The sequence below is a fragment of the Arachis duranensis genome, chromosome 7, assembly GCF_000817695.3.
Source record: "Arachis duranensis cultivar V14167 chromosome 7, aradu.V14167.gnm2.J7QH, whole genome shotgun sequence".
NCBI classification, from domain to species: Eukaryota; Viridiplantae; Streptophyta; class Magnoliopsida; order Fabales; family Fabaceae; genus Arachis; species Arachis duranensis.
In genome coordinates, this window is record NC_029778.3 from 9,592,015 (window position 1) to 9,615,549 (window position 23,535).

General features: G+C 40.9%; 2 protein-coding genes across 2 annotated transcripts; both read left to right on the top strand.

Moving 5' to 3' along the window:
* The first annotated feature begins 7,218 nt into the window (after positions 1-7,218).
* LOC107457637 (putative serine/threonine-protein kinase-like protein CCR3) lies at positions 7,219-10,268 on the top strand. Its single transcript, XM_016075810.3, has one exon. The coding sequence runs from the start codon at positions 7,524-7,526 to the stop codon at positions 9,972-9,974; it is 2,451 nt and encodes an 816-aa protein (XP_015931296.1). The 5' UTR covers positions 7,219-7,523; the 3' UTR covers positions 9,975-10,268.
* Positions 10,269-13,319: 3,051 nt separating this feature from the next.
* On the top strand, positions 13,320-14,246 carry LOC107457612 (uncharacterized). Its single transcript, XM_016075784.1, has one exon. The coding sequence runs from the start codon at positions 13,320-13,322 to the stop codon at positions 14,244-14,246; it is 927 nt and encodes a 308-aa protein (XP_015931270.1).
* Positions 14,247-23,535: the final 9,289 nt, after the last annotated feature.

Here is a 23,535-nt window from a genome sequence, read left to right on the forward strand (position 1 = left end):
GCACCAGAGGAGGACCAACAATGTCGATAATCTTGGTTGAGGTAAGGGCTTTTCTGCTTTTGTTAGTTTTTTGAAGAACCTCATAATAGTATTTGGCTAAGTTCTGAATTATTCTTGGAAGGTTTGAGCTGTGGATGCCCGAATTGTTAAAAATTAAATCATTTTTGTTTCTCCAAGATGCATTGCAGGTAGAAACAAATAAGGTGGCTAAGCATTCCCATCTTTGCATTGCAGATAGTAACAAATAAGGTGGGCCAAGCATTTTTATTTTTCTCATTTTGAATTCTCCTTGCATTGCTTGTTAAAGGATCTGTGACCTGTGAACTAGCATTCACAAGGTCTATTTTGTTTGATTGCTTGGGCTGACTTTGAATGGGCTGTTTCTTCTTACTAATTTTAGTGCCCTTCCTTTTACATGTGAGGGGGGAGCCTTAGATTTTTACTGATTTGTTTTGGTGGCCCAAATTTTTGGGTATAGAATCTGGGTGCTGGTTGGATTTTTTCTTTTTCTCTTTAGTCTCTTTATTGCTATTGGCGTAGTATTCTTGTTTCCCATAATAGTTGCTCTGATTTTTCTCTACGCAATTATCTGAATTAATCCCTTCTAAAGCTTGAAATCTGCTTGACTGAAATCTTTCCTTTTTTTCATTAATTTTCCATCTTCGGCTTGTATCTTCTTTGATTTCTTTTTACTAACATCCAGGGACCAAACGGATTTTTTTCTTTGGGAAAGAGATTATTACCTTTTTTGTCTTTTGGATCTTGATTACTCCCATCAATCTCCTGATTTCCCTCCTTTGAGGATTCTACCCCGAAATTGTGTTCCTGCTCCATTTCTCCTTTTCATTTTCTACCTTATGGCCATACCGTTCACACTTAAAACAAATCTGGTGGAGACCTTCGTATTCAAGCTTGAAGTCTTTACCAAGAGCTAAAATATATGGAATTAATTTTTTATTCAAATCAATTTTCACACATATTCGTGCAAACTTGCCTCTAGAATGAATAGAGGTGAGTTCATCAACTTTGAGCATGGTATCCAGAGCTTTCTCAACTTTTCAGAGAAAATATTTGTTATAGAGTTCTGCCGGAAGATTAAGGATCCGAATCCAAACAACAACCTTTTGGATATTTACTTCCTGTGGTATAAATAGCGGTCTCCATCTCTGAATCAAGAGGTAGTGATCTGCAATCATCCATGACCCTTCAAACAAAGCATGGGAGTAATCTTCTTGGTTAAAGAATCTGACAAGGAATAAATTTTCTTCCAAATCTATAACAACTTTGACCATATCTTTCTTTGCCCATCTTTTGCTTACCCACCTATCCATATTCTGGAGATTAAGGTTCTTTCCCAGGGGTTTGACGATCAAAGATCTCTTCCATGGATGACACAAATTCTCATATTCTTCTAGTGACACTTCTATGCTCGGCTTTGGATTGAAGGGAGCTTTTGTTTTTGGACTACCATCAAAGGACTCATTCTCCAACACGTATTCCTCAACGACTATATCTGCAATTTCTTTGGGATTGAGCTTGTGAAAACCATTATCAATGACCATATCATGGTATAAAACCTTGCGGATCGCTGGCTCTATTGGGCTATCCTCTAGGGCTTCCTCCTACTGTCTGGGTGATTGCATATTTACTTTCGCATTTTGATTTGGAGATTCTTTCATGGTGACTTCTGCATTGATTTCCTTCATATTCTTGTGCATCTTGACCTTTTTAGTACTCCTTGTCACCAAATCCTCTTCTTTTGGTGATCTCTTTTCTAGTTCAGAGGTTTGTGTATTGGCGTTCATGAGAGAAATTTTTTTCTTTGATTTTTACTAGAATATTGTTGTTATTTGTAAAATATGAGCATTCAAACACATTGAATTCTAATTTTAATTAAATGGCCACAATCTTAATTTCCATGCCATAATCCATAGTTACTTAAAATTTGTAATGTCTTTTATAAACTGGCACTTTTTTTTAATACTTTTTATATTTGAAGACTATGCTTGTATTTTCTTGTTTGATGTCTCCTTTATGAAGTAAGATATTGTAAATTAAATCTCAAAAATATCATAAAAAATATTCACTAAAAAAGAATACGATTTATGTGCATATTACACTTCAAGAAAAAAAAGTGGTTAATCTCATATTTTGTTTACTAACAACAAGGTATTATATTATATAAATAATATTATATAAAATATTGTAAAAAAAGTATAAAAAAAACTACAAAAACAAGATTTTCAAAATTTATTCTATACTTATATTTATTTTATTTTATTTTATTTTGGTAAAAGTAGGGGGATCAAGAACCCGAAACAAGAAAACAAATATTATTAGCTTCTCTTAAGACATGACACTACTTTCTATAGCCTTGTTACCAAATTTTCAACTTCGTTCAAAAGCGGCTTGCATGAATGATTAATTAGACAACTATTTTGATGATATGAATAGCTAACCAAGAATCAGACTCTACCATAAGGTGTTGAAAATTATTGGTCATAGCAATTTAGAGGCCTTTTCGAAAGCTCTGCGTGAACAATAGACTCCCTATATTACAAGAGAAACTAATCATGTATCTCTTTAAATGGTTCTAAAAAACTCCACTACAAGCCGCACTATTAACTTGGATGAAGAGTGACCCGTCAACATTCAACTTTATCATGCTTTTCGGAGGGAAAAAGAGTCCCATTTGATTAGTCAAGTTGAGTCTATCAAAACTCTAATAGGCAGAATATTACAATTCAAAGCATCAGAATCTCTATGCTATGTATTCTCACTGAAGTGTACACAACAGTTGGATGAATATTTTTCCTGTCAAAGATGGAGCAATTCCAATAATACCAAAGGAAAGATATCATTACTCCAAACAACATAGCCCAATTATGATTCCCAGCCAAATGTTTGATCAACTAATCACAAAGGTTAACTCTAAAGAAGTCTCAAACTATGGCTTGAGGTCGAGTACAGTGCCAAACTCATCTCACAAAAGAACAATCTCAAAGGACATATAGAATTCATTCCTCATGATCATTACATCTCAGACAAGCAGCAGAAATAACAAAATGTCTTCTTCTCCTTTCCTGATTAGTAAGAATAGTCTCATTAGCTGCTAACCAAATAAAAAATTTGATCTTTTTTGGGCCTCTTCATTGCCAAGCCAACTTGAAGACCCAATCAAGGAGATCGTTGTAACTGTGCCTACTAGGCAAAAAGCTATATTGAGTAGGCTTAACTAGTTTTTCCATAACTCTCCTCAACCTTTTAGTAAAGATCTTATTAACCACTTTATAAGATACATTGCACAAGCTGATAGGCTTCATTTATTTGAGAGTAGTGACATGTTACACTTTTGGAATTAGGGTAATCAGACTCTCATTAATCTCTTCAACTCAATGGGGATTGGCAAAGATGTCATCAACTAATCTACACAAATCATCACCAACCATGTCCTATTTGTTCTGGTAGAAGATAGCTTGGATACTATCTCTCCTAGACGTTTTCAGACTGTCCATACTAAAAAATGACTCTTTAACCTCTTGTCCAGAAATGTTACCTCCAATAATGATTAAGTCAAATGAATTAAGCCTTGAAAACACCCCTTTGAGAACAAACGGCACCTCTAAAGATAGAGCTTTATAAAAAAAAAGATAGCTATAGCCTCTAAAATCTCAGCATTTGATACCGAGTTTCCTTCTTCGTCCAGTAAGGAGACCACCTTATTCCTCCTTTTTCTTGTCACAGTGGTGCCATGAAAATATTTTATATTCCGATCACCATACTTTATCTAATTACAGTTAGATTTTTGGAGTGACAATATCTCATTCTGAGACAACAATTCTTCACATTCTTTTAATAGATTATTTTGTAGTTCTTCCAAAAAAAAATTACCGTTATACTTAAGCTATTGGAAATACCTTAAAATTTTTTCAAAATTTTGCTTTTTCTTCTGAAGATATTTTCAAACACATTAGCAATCCAAGTTTTAAGGGAGTTTTAAAAATCAGCTATACATTGAGACCAAGAATCAGACATCCTCCAATTATTAGTCACCACATTATGAAAATCAGGATAAATAAGCCAAGAGGCTAATAACCTGAATAATCTTCTTCCCTTATTCAGAAGAGGCATAGTGGAGAGTCAAAGACAAAGAGGAGAATGATCAGATTTTAGCATGGGTAAATGTTTAATCTTAACATTTGAAAATCTTATCTACCAATTAGTATTGTATAAGCTCATGTCAAGCCGTTTCACCAAATTTCCTCTACGCTAAGTAAATGGCCACCTAACATAGCCCAAATTTGTAAGCTCGCAGTCAGACACACAATCTAAAAATTCAGAGCATGCACCTTGACCTCTAAGACTCAAACCACCAATTCTTTCAAAATCATGTACGAGAGCATTAAAATTTCCTATTACACACTAAAGAAGCTCCATATTATTACTGATGTTTCTGAGATTATTCGATAGACTCTAGGACTAATTTTTTGGGGATTCTGATACACCACAATAAGAACTCACGGTAGAGAGTTTCTCCCAATCAATTTCATATTAACAAACTGAGATTGGTGACCAAGAATAACAACTTTCCAGTAATCAGTATTCCAGAGGCACCTGATACCTCTTGAATGGGGGAATGGATCCTCTTATTTTTTTTATTGAGGAAGTAAAGTGAAATTTCTAACTCTTCAATGCTTCTTCTCTCATATTTTCTTTTGGTCTTACTTATAAAATTAATGGTGAAAGATCACACTCTGGCATCCTCAATGAAGCAACCATCAAACTTTATGTTGTCAGAATTTTACAAACACGATCCCACTAAAGAAAAATAATAAATTTGGAATCATATTCTCTACATAAATCTCTAATAAGAGACGAGAACAAACTCTCCCAACACCATGACACTTCTAAATGATAATATTCATAATAAAACTAGTCATAAAAGAAAGGTAGTCACAAGAGACCAGCAACAAACCTTAGTCATGGTCTTTGCATGCACAACAGACTTGTCATATATATCCTTGCCATCCACTCGAAAAAGAACATGCTTCCTTCATAGCTTTGTCTGGCAGCCTCCTTTGATGGGTGCCTCCTCCTTATACTTTGTTATCAGCTTCTATCGCTACAATATCAGGGAAGGAATTTTGGTTTAAGAATAGAGGGTTAGTAGACACAATCTGAGAGCTCGCATCGTCCCTCATGGCTTTCTCAACTTCAAATGCCTCCCATTGCTCACAAGTCATATGCCTCATTGTTTCTAAAATTTTATGCTCCATAGCCTCCTCTTTTAGATTCTTCGAACTCATTCTCATCATATTTTTCTTGGAAGCATAGTCAACATACTAATTTGAGTGGCTAGAAGTAGCATTATCAATGTTCAGGTTGAGGATGGGCTTCTTTTCTTTGGACTTGTTGAGTTTAACTTGGCTTGGGTCCAAACTTAGAGTTATTATTATTTCTTTTGAAATTTTGGCCACTCTTTTCGGCCCAGGTCTTAGGACTTTTTTGATTATTTGATTTCGTTCTCATTAGCTTTACTATTTTTTCCTTTCACATTATTAGCATTCAACGGTCCAACATGCATGGCTTCGGAATGAGCTTGTAATTCATGCACTATATCATTCTTTTACTGCGTATCCTCATTGTTTTCATTCATTACATCAAATCTCATTTCATTACTATTCAAATTATATCTCTCTGATACTCATTTATTTCAACTTCAAGATTAGTGTCATTTTTATCCAGTGTGAAACTTTTTCTAATTTGGCCCTAAACATTATCCATAGTCCGAAGGGGAGAATCTTGATTGCTCTTACTTGATCCAAAACCCCTTGACTAGGGTTACCATCAATATCACCTCTGCTACTCCTTAGTTACCAATATTCTTGGCGTTAACTTTAACCTAAACACTGTTATTTTTTAGCGCCTCCATGCATGCATAGATTAGATCTATGGCCATATTTGCCGTAGGAAAAATAAATAAGATACAAACCTTCGTATTCTATACTGAGGATGTCCCCGAGAACCGAGATGCATGGCACAAACTTCTTCGATAAATCTAATTCAACATATATTCTAGCAAACTTACCACACGAATGGATGGAGGTAGCACGGTCAATCTTTAGCGTAGTACCAATAGTAGATCTCACTTGCCATAAAAAACGATGATTATATAATTTGATTGACAAATTAGGAATCTGTATCCAGGAAGTAATTCTTCGGACCTCATTCTCAGAGATAAAAAAGAAAGGTCTCCATCATTGTATTATCAAATAATGTTTCGCTATCATTCAAGGTTCTTCCATGAGAACATTATTGTAGTCCTCCTTATATGAAAAGTGAATAAAAAAAATAGTCACAGTCCATATCAACAACATTTATCTTACCTTTCTTTAACTTAGTTCTTTTGCAAACATTGTTTCATGTATCCTAAACTAACTTTTTTTCCTAGGACTTTGACAATTAACGCAGCGTACCATGGTTTGCACCATTCATTGAATTTATCTTTGGAGATTGGAATAATAAGGCACGAATCAAAAGATTTCTCTCCCTTAGTTGGATCATCATCCTCTTTGTACCATCAATCTTCCCGATCAGAGTCGTCTTCCTCAATACTATCAAAAGGATCCGTAAGACTATTTTTGGATTTTTTTGGTATTGGCAATAGTGGATTTTTATACGAAACTTTAGCCTCTATGTTTGTAATTCTACTCTCTCCAGCATTAACATTCACGTTCTGCATGTTATTTTCTTCAACAAGTAGAATCTCTATATTATTACCTGATTTATTTAGATTTACATCTTCTTGCATCTTAACTTTCTTGGTACTACGTTGCACAGGATCAATTCTTTGGATAGATACCCTAAAGGACCATTTATGCGTTTTTTCTTTAATCTAGTAAAATTCACACTTCCTTTATTATAGATATAAAATTATTTCAAAAATAAATTGAAACTATACGAAAAACAAATTATTTCAAAAATCATTTATACATATATAAACAACATCATGTTTTCAGAAAGTATCACTTTGACCAGTTTAATAGATTAAAAAATTAGTATTGTTTAATTCACTTTGACTAATTATATACATTTAATTAATTTGAGACTGATTTTTGTAACATTGTTGCTAATGATATCATATTGGTACTCTCGAATTCCTCAATTCCAAACACCAAAAATTGAGAAAAGAAAATAAAGAATGCTGCCAAACAAAACCTTGAAAAGCCGACGCAAAAAAGCGGAGGTTTAATGATGAGTTTCAAAATGTGAAAACTTTGGAAGAGGAAGAAGAAGAAGAAAGTGTTGAAGTTGAAAATGAATGTCTCTCTGATGTCACAAAACAACCACACTCTCCATTCTCATTCTCATTCTCCATAACCACAACCAACCTTCTAAATCTTCAAATTTCTCTCTTTCTCTCTCCTCTCTCTCTCTCTCTAGCTATCTCTTCCAATGAAGCAGAAACCATTCCAACACACTCGAACCAAAAACAACGACAACGCCATAACTCACCCTTTTAGATGAAGATTCCCGCCAACGCCACCGCCGCCATCATCTCCGTCTTGTTCGTCTTCTCCATAATAGCGCCATCCTCGTATGCCCTTGGCTCAGGCACCACTCTCGCTGTAACTGACGCCTCCTCCGCCACCGTCTGCGGCATTGTTGCGGCGTCACAGACCCGCCGAATCCAGTGCTACCGCCGGGGAAGTGGCGGAGCAATTATCCCCGTCTTCCCCGACGTTTCATTCTCTTCAATCTCCGGCGGCCGGAGCTACTTCTGCGCCCTCCGCTCCGGCAACTACAGCCTCCTCTGCTGGAACACCACCACCACCACCAACGCCGCCACCTTCGAAAGCAAGCGACTTTACAACAATGACACTGTTCTATTCGAGAATCTCGCCGTCGGGGACTCCCAGGTTTGCGCCACGGTTGTGGGAACCGGGACGGCGTCGTGTTGGAGAACTGGTAGAAGGAAAGGTTCTGACTTTTCATCTGGGTCGGACCGGTTCGCGTCCATATCATCAGGGTCGGGTTTTTCATGTGGTATTTTGAAGGAAAGTTCTCGAATTCGGTGTTGGGGAAGTAACGCTTCCGTTGCGGATTCCATAGAGAGTGAGTTTCGAAACGTTTCAATGTTGAGCATTGTGGCTGGCGGTTCACACTTGTGTGGTTTGAATTCAACTGGGTTTTTGGTATGTAAAGGAAGTAACAGTTTTGGGCAAATTGAGGTTCCTCATCAAGGTGTTGCTTTTGAGTATTCTGGTTTGGCTCTCGGTGATTCTCATAGTTGTGCTATTAGAAGATCCAATGGTTCTGTTTTTTGTTGGGGTGGCAACGGAATTTTCAATGATAATTTCACAAAAGGTGTGTCTTTTGAGGTTATTGTTTCTGGGTCTGATTTTATCTGTGGATTAACGACAAGAAATTTCTCTGTTTTGTGTTGGGGTCCTGGTTGGTCAAATGGTTCTGATTCTGATTCTGATGTTGTGGTTCCTTTTTTGTCTCCGATTCTTCCGGGTCCTTGTGTTCAATCTTCTTGCAGTGAGTGTGGTATCTATCCTCAATCTCAATACTTGTGTTCTGGTTTTGGTAACATTTGTAAGCCTAAGCCTTGTGGGGCTCAAGTGCCGGTGATGCCGGCTAGGCCTCCTGCGGTGGTGCCATTGCCGGCGGCGGCGCCATCTTCTCGGTCAAAGACCTTGACAACTGGGTTGTTGGCATTTGCCATAGTTGGATCAGTGGGTGCTATTGCTGGAGTTTGCACTCTGCTTTATTGCTTGTGGAATGGTGTTTGTTTAGGGAAGAAGAAAATTCATAATTCTGTTCAACCAACCATTACTAGAGGTGGCAGTTCCAATAATGGTAGGGCCGTTCAATCCAATAGCCCGCTGTCGAGATCAATGACCGTTAGGCGGCAGGGATCGAGGATAATGCGGCGGCAGAGAAGTGGAACCTCGTCGGCTAAACATCCAGACAAGCCTGAGGAGTTCACCCTGGCTGATCTTAGTGCTGCCACCAATAACTTTTCACCCGAAAACAAGATTGGGGCTGGAAGCTTTGGCATTGTGTACCGAGGAAAACTCGCTGATGGACGCGAGGTGGCGATCAAGAGAGGGGAAACAGAATCAGAAACAGGTAATAAGATGAAGAAGTTTCAAGAGAAAGAGAGCGCGTTCGAGTCGGAATTAGCCTCTTTGTCACGACTACACCACAAGCATTTGGTTAGGTTAGTAGGATTCTGTGAAGAAAAAGATGAAAAGCTCTTAGTTTATGAGTACATGAAGAATGGAGCATTGTATGATCATTTGCATGGCAAGAACAATGTGGATAAGAATAGTAGTGTCTTGAATTCTTGGAGAATGAGGATCAAAATCGCATTGGACGCTTCGCGAGGGATTGAGTATCTCCATAATTATGCAGTTCCATCGATAATTCACCGAGATATCAAGTCTTCCAATATCCTTATTGATGCCACTTGGACAGCAAGAGTATCCGATTTCGGATTGTCATTGATGAGTCCGGAACCTGATACTGATTTCCGGCCAACAAAGGCAGCCGGAACAGTCGGATACATCGATCCTGAGTCCTATGGTCTAAATGTATTGACAACAAAGAGTGATGTCTATGGTCTTGGAGTGGTGTTGCTAGAACTCTTAACCGGAAAGCGAGCCATATTCAAAATCGACGAAACTTCAGGCACCCCGGTGAGCTTAGTGGACTTTGCCGTGCCTGCGATTAAGGTCGGGGAATTGGCGAAAATTTTGGACCCAAGGGTTGCGCCGCCTGAGTTGAATGAAATGGAAGCTCTGGAGCTTGTGGCCTATACTGCCATGCATTGTGTGAATTTGGAGGGAAAGGATAGACCAACAATGGCTGACATTGTGGCAAATTTGGAGCGCGCTTTATCCCTTTGTGAAAGTAGTAGCCATGGCAGCATTTCCAGTGGTACAATCTCTGTTGTATCAGACTAATATTATCATTTTCCCCCCTGATTCTTTGTCATAAGTTATATAAGTATACACATTATAGGAATTTCATCTAACATTAAGCTGTGTAGCGTAGAATTTTGTTAAACACCAACAGCGAGTGAGTTGAACAATTTTCATGTATTTACCAAACAAAAAAAAGGCATTTAATATTTTTCATGTTGATTATGGGTCTATAAGGTCTATAAAGTACACACTAATCTTTTTCCAACAACTCTTTTTGTCATTCAACATTATGCGACAAGTCTGAACATGAGTAAATAATCATATTAAAACCCGAAAAATTCCGATCTTGACAAAAACAATAATGGGGTTCAATTCGTTAAAATCAGAATCTTTGGGATATCAAAATGGTTATTTACTCTCTAAACATTGTATTTGATCCGCATCTCAAACACAATCATCAAGGTATTCAAATATGAACCATAATTTCTTCTCATTATTTGGTTCCAAAATTGACCGATTTGATATTAGTTGGATAATCAATTGATCGAGTGGTAATCACGTCTATGTGAGGAAGAGTGTGAACAAAGATGGGCTTTTAAAGCATGAGAAGACCATGTAAGTGCACCCTCATTTTTTATGTTGCTCTTTGTTATGAGTAGTTGACCTAATCCATTGAGTCCATAATAAAGCCTTTTACTCATTTTTCATCTTTTCTAAAACCTATTTATTGGCTGTGTGCTGTAAGTCTGTTGAGTCTATTTTTCATTTATTTATTGGCTGTGAGCTCACTTGACAGGTGTGGTGCGCTTGGCTTTTCGCTCTTAGAAGGACGTGGACTATGCCAGGTACACTAAAGCAACACTTTGAGAGTTGGACGAATGCTTCACAAAGAAAGAATGAGACGAAATTGTGGTTGATTGGATTCTTTGCTGTTATTTGGGCAATTTGGCTAGAAAGGAATGGTAGAGCCTTCAATAATAAAGACTTAGAGGTGGTAGAAATTATAAACAGGTCCTTTATACTCTCTAACGAGTGGATTGGTAGTGAACCTTTTGATTGTTGATAACAATGCTGAAGATGATTAGAGAGTACTTTATTTTTTGAGTTATTCGATGACGGTTTGTATTTTGAATAGTCTTTTATTACTTGACTTTTTGTTGTTCCATTCTGTTGTGTGGAGCACTTTTTACTTAAAAAACCGTTGTTGACTTCCATGATGTGCATTAAGTCTGATCAAAGTAAAAAGAATAGAACTCCAATTTGATCTTCTTCATAAAAGAAATATTTATTTATTTATTTTTTATCAACTTAGATACACTAACATAAGTACATAACTAACAATTCAACATTTTTTTGGGTAATAGAATATGGAATGGATGGAAGGCTCTCAAATTAAACCCATAGGCTACAGGACAGGTGGGCTATAATTTATGAAATGGGATTTGTTGGGCTCATGAGATGAGTATGTTGTATGATATTAGTGGCTGATGAGTCGAAAGCCTTAAATTTGTTTTTTTTTTTGTTATAAAAAACCCTAAGATTATGTTTAGTTTTGAGAATAGGATAAAACAAGATATGAAAAATAAAATACAAAAATATAAACACAAAAATTAGTATTTTTATATTTTTTTAATCATAAACTAAAATAAATTATAAAAGTCCAATCTATTCTCATTTTTTTCAATAAAAAAATTTAAAAAAATATATAATAATAAAAAATTAATAAGAATAATAAAATAAAAAATAAAAAATAAAAAATAAAAAATAAAAAATAAATTGTGTCTTCTATTAGTATTTTTTCATTTGGACACAAAATATAATAATATACTAATTCAGTATTTCTGTACACAATATCTTTGTCTATATCTTATTTGCAAATACAATTATGTTTTTTTTATCTCAGTGTCTTGTGTTAGTAGACAAAAACAGCCAAAAAAATGCTTCTTGGCCAGGCAACCAAACTTTAAAGATGTTCTTGATTTCCTGTGATGTTCTTGAAACTCGCCAAGAAGCTATGATATACATGTATGGGCAGCATGGTTTTTTTAATTCATTATAGATGTTTGACTTTTCCTTGAGAAGAACTAAATTGGAAAAGAAATCAGCTCTGGATTGATAAATTGTAATTGAATTATATTTTTAAGATAAAAAATATAAATGAAAATAATTTTTTTTAGGATAAAAAAATTGTGTTTTATTTATATATTTGTAACAAAATCAATTTTGGTATTTTATCTCAGAAATAAGAGGAAGCATAGGGAGCCAATGGAATATTTATACAATGTGTACAATAGAGGTTTAGGGATGTCCGATTCAGTATTAGAGATATAACCATTAGTGTTATCTTTTTTCATCAGTTTAAGCTTTTGGGATGAGTGGTATCATGACATGGTATCAAAGCTCTGGATAGTATGGGTGATGTTCATTTTGTAACTTGTTACGGCCCTGCCCAGCTGGCCTGTTGACCGGCTCGACCCACGGGCAAACCAACCCGACCGGTCGGGTTGATAGGCGAAACCCATCCGAGCAAATGACCCGGAGACCTTCCCTTTACAGCTCACCTCGACAGCTGTGCAAGGAAGCTTTGACGAAGGTGGGTCTATCCTCCTAGGACCCACCCCTGACAGAGTATATATGGGGAGGGGCCCTATCCCTCCCCCAAGGTACGTCACTATATCTCTTTCTCTAATACCACCTGCTCACCTTCTGACTTGAGCGTCGGAGTGTCATTGTAGGTGGCACTCCCCTTCACCGCACGAAGAGCTCGTGAGATCGTCTGCTCGCGCATCCGACCCAGATCCCAGCTCATCCCTACCAACTCATAAGGAATCATCCCGACCCGTCTGGTATACCAACCAACTGAACATTGGCGCCGTTTATCGGGATGGCTGACGTGAATTTTATTTTGGAGCCTGCAACGGTAGACGATGGAGGCAATCCACGCAGAGAGGAAGGTGGGGGAACCTCTGGGGTTCCCCATCGCGAGCGCACCAGATCCCCCTCGCGGCAGCCTGAGGGGCGACCCTTTGGAGGAACCAGTACCGATAGCGCCAGAATAATCCAAGAGCTGCGCCACAAAGTGCAGAACCTGGAACGGGAAGTGGCTGGCAGAGAGTGCCGCCAATCAACGCCAACTCAAGAGCATTCCTGATCTTCCCAAAGGAGGGAAAGAAGCCATCGAAGAAGTCGTTCCACGCGCGCGCCGAGCCCCTGATCGGAGCCAGAGAGCCAAGAGGAAAGTAGAGAAGCACCGAGAAGACGGCGAGACCTCGTGATATATACCCGATCGCGCAAGGAAGGCTCCAGGGAAGGACCAAGGAGAAACCAGTCACACAGAGAGGACAACAGAGAGAGAGAGCGAGGAGAAACCGACAACCGGTGATCATGGGGGAGACCCCTTTCCACCACTCGATCCTCGAGGTCTGGCTGCCGAAGCACTTCGATAAGCCGACAGACATGAAGTACGATGGGACTCAGGATCTCCAAGAACATCTGACAGCCTTTGAGGCCATGATGAACTTGGAAGTGGTCGGTGACGAAGTAAGATGCCGCACTTTCCCGATCATCCTAGCGGGCCCGACGATACATTGGTTCAACGACCTCCCCCAAGGCTCTATAACGACCTTTGGGGATATCACTCGAGCCTTCCTGGCCCAGTTTACTACCAGCATTGTGAAGGCAAAGCACCCAATCAACCTCCTCGGGATAACGCAAGGAGCCGGAGAATCGACCAGAAAATACCTAGATAGGCTCAACGACGAGTGCTTGGAGATTGACGGCCTAACCGACTCGGTGGCCAGTTTATGCTTGACGAACGGGTTGCTAAATGAGGACTTCAGGAAGCATCTTACCACCAAGCCCATGTGGACGATGCAAGAAATCCAAAACGTGGCAAGGGAATATATCAACGATAAAGAAGTCAGTCAGGTCGTGACAGCCAACAAGCGGCAGCCGGCCTACAACCAACCTCGGCAGCACGGTGGCGAGGAAAGGCCGAAGGAGCACTCTAAAGATGGAGTTTCGACCAAGTCCTTTAAGCCGTTTCCCCGGGTAGGGAAGTTCACCAACTACACCCCCCTTACAGCCCCAATTGTTGAAGTATATCAGCAGATCACCGACAAAGGCATCCTGACGAGGCCGCGACAACTCAAGGACAGGACGGGGGAAAACAAAAGCCTCTACTGCGATTACCACAAGGGCTATGGACACAAGAACCAAGACTGCTTTGACTTGAAGGGCGCCCTTGAGCAGGCAATCCGGGAGGGGAAGTTGGCAGATTTTTTCCCCCTTATAAGGGAACCGAGGAGGTGAGACCACGACCGACCCAGTGAGGACAAGAGCCGCGTGGTGAGACAAAGACGAGAGCCCGAGGAAGATAGGGATCATGGCCTCACTGTTGTGAACATGGTGATCGGGAGAGATGTTTCTCCCAGATCAAAATCGGTTAGCAAAAAGGACTCGAAGGTCTTAGCTATGTCCTCTGGCTCCACGCCACCCTCCCGAAGGGTACCGTCGATATCGTTCGGCCCCAAAGATCAATGGTTTGACGATGTAGCGGAGAACCCTCCGATGGTGATCACAGCCAGGGTAGGCATCGGTCTAGTGAAGAGGATCTTGGTAGACACGGGAGCTGATTCCAACATCATGTTTCGCAATGTGTTTGACGCGTTGGGCCTACGAGACACCGACTTGAGGGGCCACCAACATCGTGTGGTCGGCCTGGGCGATAACTTCATCAAGCCCGACGGAGTAGTTTCTCTACCGGTCTCTATTAGCGGAGGTCGAGGGAAGAGGTCGCTAATGGCGGAGTTCATTGTCTTGAGAGACTCCACGGCCTACAACCTCATCTTGGGGAGGAAGACTATCAACGAGTTTGGAGCAATGATTTGCACCAAACTCTTATTAATGAAGTTTGTTGCTTATGATGGGTCAGTGGAAACCATCAGGGGAGATTTGGAAACGGCGGTCACATGCGACAACGTCAGCCTCTCCCTGAAGAAAAAATCTAAAGAAGCATCCGGTGTCTTCCTTGCCGACCTGGACACTAGAATTAATGACAAACCAAGGCCAGAACCCGAGGGGGACCTCGAAAAGTTCAAGGTCGGCGACTCGGATGAAAAGTTCACCTTTGTAAACAGAAATCTGCCCCATGGCTTGAAAGAACCCCTGATGTAGATGATTAGAGCTAACGGCAACCTGTTTTCCTGGATTCCAGCTGACATGCCGGGTATAGATCCCCAGTTCATGTCGCATCAACTAACTGTGAAAGCGAAGGTAAAGCCAGTGGCCTAGAGAAGGAGGAAAATGTCTCAGGAAAGGGCGTAAGAGGTGGCCAGGCAAACGACCAGTTTACTAGAAGTGAGCTTCATCCGGGAACTCGACTATTCGACTTGGCTATCGAATGTAGTCTTGGTTAAAAAGCCTAGTGGAAAATGAAGAATGTGGGTAGATTATTCTGATCTTAACAAAGCATGTCCCAAGGATTCCTTTCCCTTTTCCAACATTGATGCTCTCGTTGATGCGGCGGCGGGTTACCGGTATCTGAGTTTCATGGATGCCTATTACGGGTACAATCAGATACCGATGCACCGTCCAGATGAAGAGAAGACGGCGTTTATAACACCAGGGGGGACATACTGCTACAAGGTAATGCCGTTCGGGCTGAAGAACGCAGGGGCTACGTACCAAAGGCTGATGAACAAAATATTCAAAGATCTCATTGGCAAGACGGTGGAGGTGTACGTAGACGACATCTTGGTAAAGACCGGCAAAGCTGATAACCTCATTGGCAACCTGGAGAATGTCTTCGCCTCTCTCCGGCGACACGGCATGAGGTTTAATCCTCTCAAGTGTGCCTTCGCCGTCGAGGCCGGAAAATTCTTGGGGTTCATGATAACCCAAAGAGGAGTGGAGGCCAACCCAGAAAAGTGCAAAGTGATACTACAAATGAGGAGCCCAGGATGTGTGGAAGACGTCCAGAGGTTGGCGGGCAGACTAACCACGCTATCCCGCTTCCTCGGCGCTTCAGCGGCCAAAGCTCTGCCCTTCTTCAACCTGAGGAAAAAGGGGATAGCGTTTGAGTGGACCCCGACATGTGAGGAGGCTTTCAAGCACTTCAAAGAGATAATCTCGGCACCGCCTGTCCTGGGGAAGCCTAAGAGTGGAGAAGCGCTGTACTTATATTTGTAGTGACTGATGAAGCGTTGGCGGCGATCTTGATGCGAGAAGAGGGGAAGACCCAGCAGCCAATATATTTTGTGAGTAAAGCACTACAAGGAGCCGAGCTAAGGTACAACAAGCTGGAGAAGGTAGCTTATGCGCTCCTGACCTCGTCCCGCAGGCTGTGGCAGTACTTTCAAAGGCACGAAGTGATCGTCAGGACAGACTAGGCGATCCGCCAATATGACCTACAGTATGAACCCAGACATGCGATTAAGGCTCAAGCCATGGCTGACTTTCTGGTAGAAGTCACGGGGGACCCTGCCGGGACACCGAGCACGCGGTGGAAGCTACATGTGGATGGAGCATCCAACCAAACGTTCGGAGGAGCAGGAATCATCTTGGAAAATCGAACTGGAGTTGTTTATGAGCAATCAGTCAAGTTCAAATTCCCGGTGTCAAACAACCAAGCAGAATATGAAGCCCTACTAGGCGGCCTAAATCTAGCAAGAGAGGTCGGGGCTACCAGATTGGAAATATGCAGCGACTCGCAAGTCGTGACCTCGCAAATCATTGGGACCTACCAAGCCAGAGATTCATTATTACAGAACTATCTAGAGAAGGTCAAGGAGTTGAGTAAGCAGTTCGAGGAAGTCACGATCCAGCACGTCCCAAGAGAGAGAAACACACGGGCAGACCTCCTATCAAAACTGGCGAGCACAAAGCCAGGGACAGGGAACCGATCTCTCATCCAGGGTTAGATAAGAGAACCAGCAGTGGCTCTGTATCTGACCCAGGCAGATCCCTCTTGGATGAACCCGATCATCGATTTCAGGGAAAAGGCCAAACTCCCCAGCGACGAGAAGGTGGCAAAGATAATAAGGCGAGAAGCGGCCAAGTATGCAATCATACAGGGCCAGTTGTTTAAGAAGGGGCTTAGCCAACCCCTGTTGAAGTGCCTCCGTCCTGACCAAACGGACTACGTACTCAGAGAAGTCCACGAAGAATGCTACGGTCACCACATCGGAGGAAAGCCCCTAGCCTGAAAGCTCGTCAGAGCTGGCTATTACTGGCCATCTATAATGGCAGATGCTAAGGAATTCGTGAGAAGGTGCAAAAGATGCCAAGAGAATGCCAACTTCCACAAAGCACCAGCAACCGAGCTGAGCTTACTAACGGCTCCTCGACCTTTCGCACAATGGGAAATTGATCTGTTAGGACCCTTTCCGGTCGGGCCAGGGCAGGTCAAGTACCTAGTAGTGGCCATTAATTATTATACAAAGTGGATAAAGGCTGAGCCGTTAGCTAGTATATCCTCGGAAAACTGTCAAAAGTTCTTGTAGAGACAGGTGATAGCCAGGTTTGGAATCCTAAAATCATCATCTCGGATAATGGGACGCAGTTCGCTGATAAAAAGTTTGGAGAGTTTCTTGCCGGCCTAGGCATAAAGCAAAAGTTCTCGTCAGTGGAGCATCCTCAGACCAACGGTCAAGTTGAGGCTGCGAACAAGGTTATCTTGCAAGGCCTCAAAAAGCGACTTGACCAGAAAAAGGGAGCATGGGCAGACAAGTTAGCGTCAGTCCTCTGGTCCTACCATACGATTCAACAGTCATCTACCGCGGAGACCCTATTCTGACTCACATATGGGGTAGAGGCTGTAATACCTGTGGAGGTCGGTGAGCCCAGTCCACGGCTACTCTTGGGGGGAATTGAGGAATCCGTAGAAAAGGATTTGATAGACGAGGCCAGAGAAATAGCCCATTTGTCAGAAATAGCGATAATGCAAAGAATGGCACTGCGCTATAATGCCAAGGTACTCAAAAGGGAGTTTGAACAGGACGACCTGGTCCTAAGGCGTAATGATATTGGGGTCCCAACAACAGGGAAAGGAAAGTTGGCGGCAAACTGAGAAGGCCCATACAGGGTGAAAGGGGTGATCGGTAATGGTGCCTACAAGTTGGAACGGTTGGATGGCAAGGAAGTCTCGAGAACATGGAATGCGGGTAATCTAAGAAGATTCTATTCCTAGGCCAAACCCACCGACCGGACAAATGACCTGCCGATCGAGTCAGTTTCGTAAGACGTTATGATGGATTGTTTGTGCTTGTCATATATTTGCCATTCGTACTTGTCATATATTTACTGTCATTTTATGATTAAACCATTTACCACTACAATTTATCTACTACCCATCATCTCTTCTTATATTTATTATTATTAATCTACCATAACGAGTCATTATATCGTAACGACACGGTGTCCTGGGACTGATCACCCCGGGAACCGCGAAAGTGACGAACGCCATAAAATGCGGCTGTTGTAATGATAAAAGCCACGAGCTGGCTTCACTAACTACCAGCAAGACGGCAAAATGTTCGTAAACAATAGCTAATACCAACAAAATGGTAAAGAGAACATAAATGAGCGCTGACTTGGGAAGAAGCAACCAGTTTGTCACATGCCGATCAGCCGGCAAACAGATTCAAACAGTTCAAAAAAGACTACAAAGTATACAAGTTACAAAAACACACAAGTTCACAAGAGTACAAATTACTTCTTCGGCATGTCCACGACCTTGCCATCCTTGATGGTTTTGAAAACCCCAATAGCGGAGGTGTCGAAGTCGAGAGCCAGCAGCTTCACTTGAGCCTTGAAGGCCTCCTTGGTCATCAGGATGGCATTCTTGCCCTACTTGACGGTCTCTTTATACTTCTTGAACTCAGCAGTTTTAGTCTGAACTGTCTTGACCGATGAGAGTGCCTCATCACGCTCCTTCTCCAGCTCAGCCACCCGACCTTGAAAAGAGTTAAGCTGACCCTCTAGGGTGAGCTCCCGGTCAGTTAGGCGGGCCACGGCCGCATCAGCAGTCTTGACGTTCTCCTCGGCAGTCTTTACCTTCTCCTCGGCCGACTTGGCCTTCTCCTCGGCTGACTTGGCCTTCTCCTCGGCAGCAGCGAGCTGCTTCTGAATCAACTTCACCTCCTCCCTATACTTAGCATTAGCCTTAATAGAGGATTCAAGCTTCACCTTCAGAGACCAAGTTTTCGCCAAAGCGGACTCCGCCTTCCTTGCTATAGCGGCCCCTCAAAGCAAAGTGCGATACATCCACCTGGCTTGTGAAGAAAGGTCCCCACCGTAGAAAAAATCCTCTGTGCCGGGAAGCAGCTAGGAATCGATAAAGTTTCCGGCATCAAAGTTCTTCTCCATAACGGTAAGAACCCCCTCCGAACTGGAAGACGGCCTCTTCTTCCTTGGATTGTCAACCAACACTTCAACTTTAGGGCTAGAAGGCGGTTTCCTTTTTCTTGGATTGTCACCCCCTTCCTCTGTTCCCGTCTCTCCCTCTGGTCAGGGGCCCGAGCTAGCTCCTGCCTCCCGCTGAGGACCTGAAGCGGCACTGGGTCCCTCCACCTGAGTAGGTTGGGACTGGACTTCAGGCTCAACGACATCGCCAACCGGAACCTCCTGGGCAGGAGTAGCAGAGTCATCATCACTACCGTCAGCCAAGAAAGTGTTAAACAAAGCATCAAGCCCTGTTACCTCGGCAGCCATTGGCACTACAATAAGGTATGGAAACATGCTAGTCGTCAAATCGCCAGATAAATAAAGACAATGGTAAACGCAAGAAAATCACCAGGCGGCTACTCACATATATTACTCCTAGCCATCTCCCGATCACCCATAAAGAGATGAGAATTAACAAGATTCTTTCCAAAAATAGCCAACAATACGTCGGCAACCCTCTTATTCTCAGGTTGGTAAAGGCGTTACCCCCCATGCCAAAGCTCTAATAAGTCGGTATATAACGTTCCCCTTCTAACATCAACTAAAAGGGGTGTCGACCTTCCGCCGTGCGAACTTTAAAATACTTGTCCTTGAAGCCGTGATAAGAATCTTCGAATACGCCGAAGATTCTCTGGCCCTGGGCTGCCCGGAAGGACATGAAGCCCTTCTTAGCCCTCCCCTCCTTCGAAGGATTGGTAAGAGTGAAAAGAAAAAGAAAAACTTCTACAGAAACTGGTAGTTCAAGATACTCGCACACCATCTCGAAACAGCGGATGGAGGCCCAGCTGTTCAAATGCAGTTGTGATGGCGCCACATCACAACGATTCAGTAACGCCATTTGAAAAGGAGAGAAGGGGAGACGAATTCCCAGGCAAACGAACATGGCTTTGTACAACCACATTCAGTCGGGGACCTGAGGAAGCGTGCAGATTTAACTGGAATATCCGTTCGTTGTCGGCAGGAACATAGGTCATGTAGTTAGATTCTTCCTCATTTCCTCCACAAAGATAATCACCCCGTCAGAACTCCTCAAGTTCCTCCAGGGACATTTGGTTAGGGGTTTCCTTCACATCCGAAGTCACCCATGCATAGCAGTCGTAAGGCGCCGGTCTAACGACCCTCATGATGGGACGCTGGGCCATACCTATAGTCAGGATATAAATCTACAACCAAGAGCAAGGCCAGGAAAACAAAATTCTAGAATGGTAACCCCCTATGTTATCTACCTTATACTAAAATACTAAGCAGAAATACAATGCATGTGAAAGATGCAACGCACATGCAAAACCAGGAGAATGAACAGCGAAAATAAACAACACCATATCAATACCAAAAAGAGAAATAGAAAGCTTACCAGGATAAGGGAGATGATCAGGGAGGATCGAAAAAGCCGAGGAGGATCTGGAAAGAGCAGGGGCTCACAGTGAGGATTTTTGGGAAGAGAGTGGAGAGGATAGAGGAGACGTAGTGGCAGTGCAATAGAACCAAAATGAAACTAAAGGAAAACTAGAAACTGGAAAGAAACCAACTCCAAGAAGCACGAAAGGCAGGGGCAAAATGGTTTTTACCTGCGGGGTTTTGAATTATCCATTAAGAGCATTAAATGCTCGGCGCGAGAAGCGAGGTGACAAGTAGCGCGTTTTCGAAGCGACAAAGGCTGCACGCGCATAAAAGGCGCGTCATCACCACAAGCAAGCGACTAAACGACCGCATAGGAGAAATAGAACGTGCCAACCACGGCGCTTACGGTCATAGATGGCGCGTTGGGGGCACTGTTACGACCCAGCCCAGCTGGCCTGCTGACCAGCTCGACCCACGGGTAAACCAACCCGATTGGTCAGGTTGATAGGCGAAACCCATCCGAGCAAATGACCCGAAAACCTCCCCTATACAGCTCACATTGACAGCTGTGCAAGGAAGCTTCGACGAAGGTGGGTCTATCCTCTTGGAACCCACCCCTGACAGGCTATATATGGGGAGGGGCCCTACCCCTCCCCCAAGGTACGTTACCATATCTCTTTCTCCAATACCACCTGCTCACCTTCTGACTTGAGTATCGGAGTGTCATTGCAGGTAGCACCTCCTTCACCGCACGAAGAGCTCGTGAGATCGTTGCTCGCGCATCCGACTCAGATCCCAGCTCATCCCCACCAACTCATAAGGAATCATCTCGACCCGTTTGGTATACCTACCAACCGAATATAACTCATATAACCCATTATACACATTGTACAAATATTCCATTAGCTTCCTAACAGGACTCTAGAAATAATATTTAGAACTGTAAATATTGTTATTTAGATTATTTTTTATTAATTTAATATTGATGATAATTAATTATAATATGAATATATAAAAAATATATCAAATTAATTATCAAATATTTTTTATTAATTTAATATTAATGATAATTAATTATAATAAAAATGCATAAAAAATACATAAAGAATAGTGTACGAGGCATCATCCCACAATAGGCATGAAAAGAAAGCAATTCTGACGTCCCGCATATGTGGTTGTGGAGTGGCCCAAAACAGTATTTGGAAAGACCTTGTACCATGCCGTGTAATTGTCGTGAGTCCAACAAATATTTAGGATTGTCAAACGGGTTAATCTGGTCTATTTAGGCTCGGTCCGTTAATCCCGTGGATTAAATGAGTTGGCCCGTTTAAGTTCGTTTTATTCGCGGGTCAGAATTTTTTAATCTGGATTGTTTATGATCAGTCTGATGGGTTAAACGGGCTAGCCTGTTTATTATTTAATTTTATTTTTTGAAAAATATTTTGACAAAAAATACCACTTTTAAGTCAAAAATATTTAAAAATAATAGTTTTTTAGTTGATGGGTCTGATTTTCGGGTCGGATCGAAAAAAAGTATCGATTAAAAATACTGCTTTTTAAAAATAAAATCTAAAAAAAAAATAAACAGACCACCTGTTTAGCTTGCGGACTAGCCCGTTTAACCTGTCATTTTTTGGGTTAATCGGGCTCAACCCGTTTAGGCCAAAATTTAAACGGGTTTAATTTTAGAGGCAAAACCCACTCATTTAAATAGATAAACGGGCTGGCCCGATAGGTTTAACCAATTTTAACGGCCCTACAAACATTTTTATCTCCTTCCATTTCGAAGTGAAACACACAGTGACTTTGCACGAAAGGGTCGATATGTAGAATAAGATTTACATTATTATATTTGATGGAGAAAAAGAGGAGAAAAGGGCTTATAATGTGATAGAGAGAGAATCGTTACTAAAAAAATATATTTTATTTAGATTATTTTTTTTAGTTTAATGTTAATGGTAATTAATTATAGTAAAAATATATAAAGAGTATATAAAATTAACTATTAATTTTTTTTAATTTTTGTTTTTCTTTATTTAAAAATTTTTAAAATGAAGAACTCATTTTTTTCTCAACTTTTTTTTCTCTCTTTCTTTTGGTTTATTAAACTATTAACATAAATAGCTTATAAAATGATATTTTTTTCGTGGCGCTATGAATCGAATTAAAAAAGTTGTGAATTATCAATAATTATTAATGACGTTGTGAATCGAATTAAAAAGGTCGTGAATTACCAATAATTGAAGGTCGTGAATTATCAATAATTGTTAATGACACTGAATCAAACTAAAAAAGTTATAAATTATCAATAATTGTTAATGACGCTGTAAATCGAATTGAATCGAATTAAAAAGATTGTGAATTACCAATAATTGTTAATGACACTGTTTTCTTTCATTCCCTTAATATTTCTTGATTTTTTGTGGTGTTCTTAAAACTCGCCAACAAGCCACGATATACATGCATGCGCAGCATGATTTCTTTAATTCATTACAGATGTTGGACTTCCTTCCTAAGAATCAAATTGAAAGAAAAATAATAGGACACTGAGTCAATCACTCCCGAGTTGATAAATTATAATTGAATTATGTTTTTAAGATAAAAATATAAATGAAAATAAATACTCTTTAGAATAAAAAGGTTGTGTTTTATCTATATATTTGTAATAAAATGAATTTTGCTATTATATCTCAAAAACAATATTTAAAACTATAAATATCATAAACCGATTCTCAACATATAATTTTAGTAGCAAGAATGCTTACAGTAATTATTAATGTTATCAATTTTGAAAATTTTTCTTTTGTTAAGGAAT

Excerpts from the sequence above, each read along its gene's own strand:
- LOC107457637 (XM_016075810.3), top strand. The coding sequence starts at position 7,524 with ATGAAGATTCCCGCCAACGCCACCGCCGCCATCATCTCCGTCTTGTTC.
- LOC107457612 (XM_016075784.1), top strand. The coding sequence starts at position 13,320 with ATGGGGGAGACCCCTTTCCACCACTCGATCCTCGAGGTCTGGCTGCCG.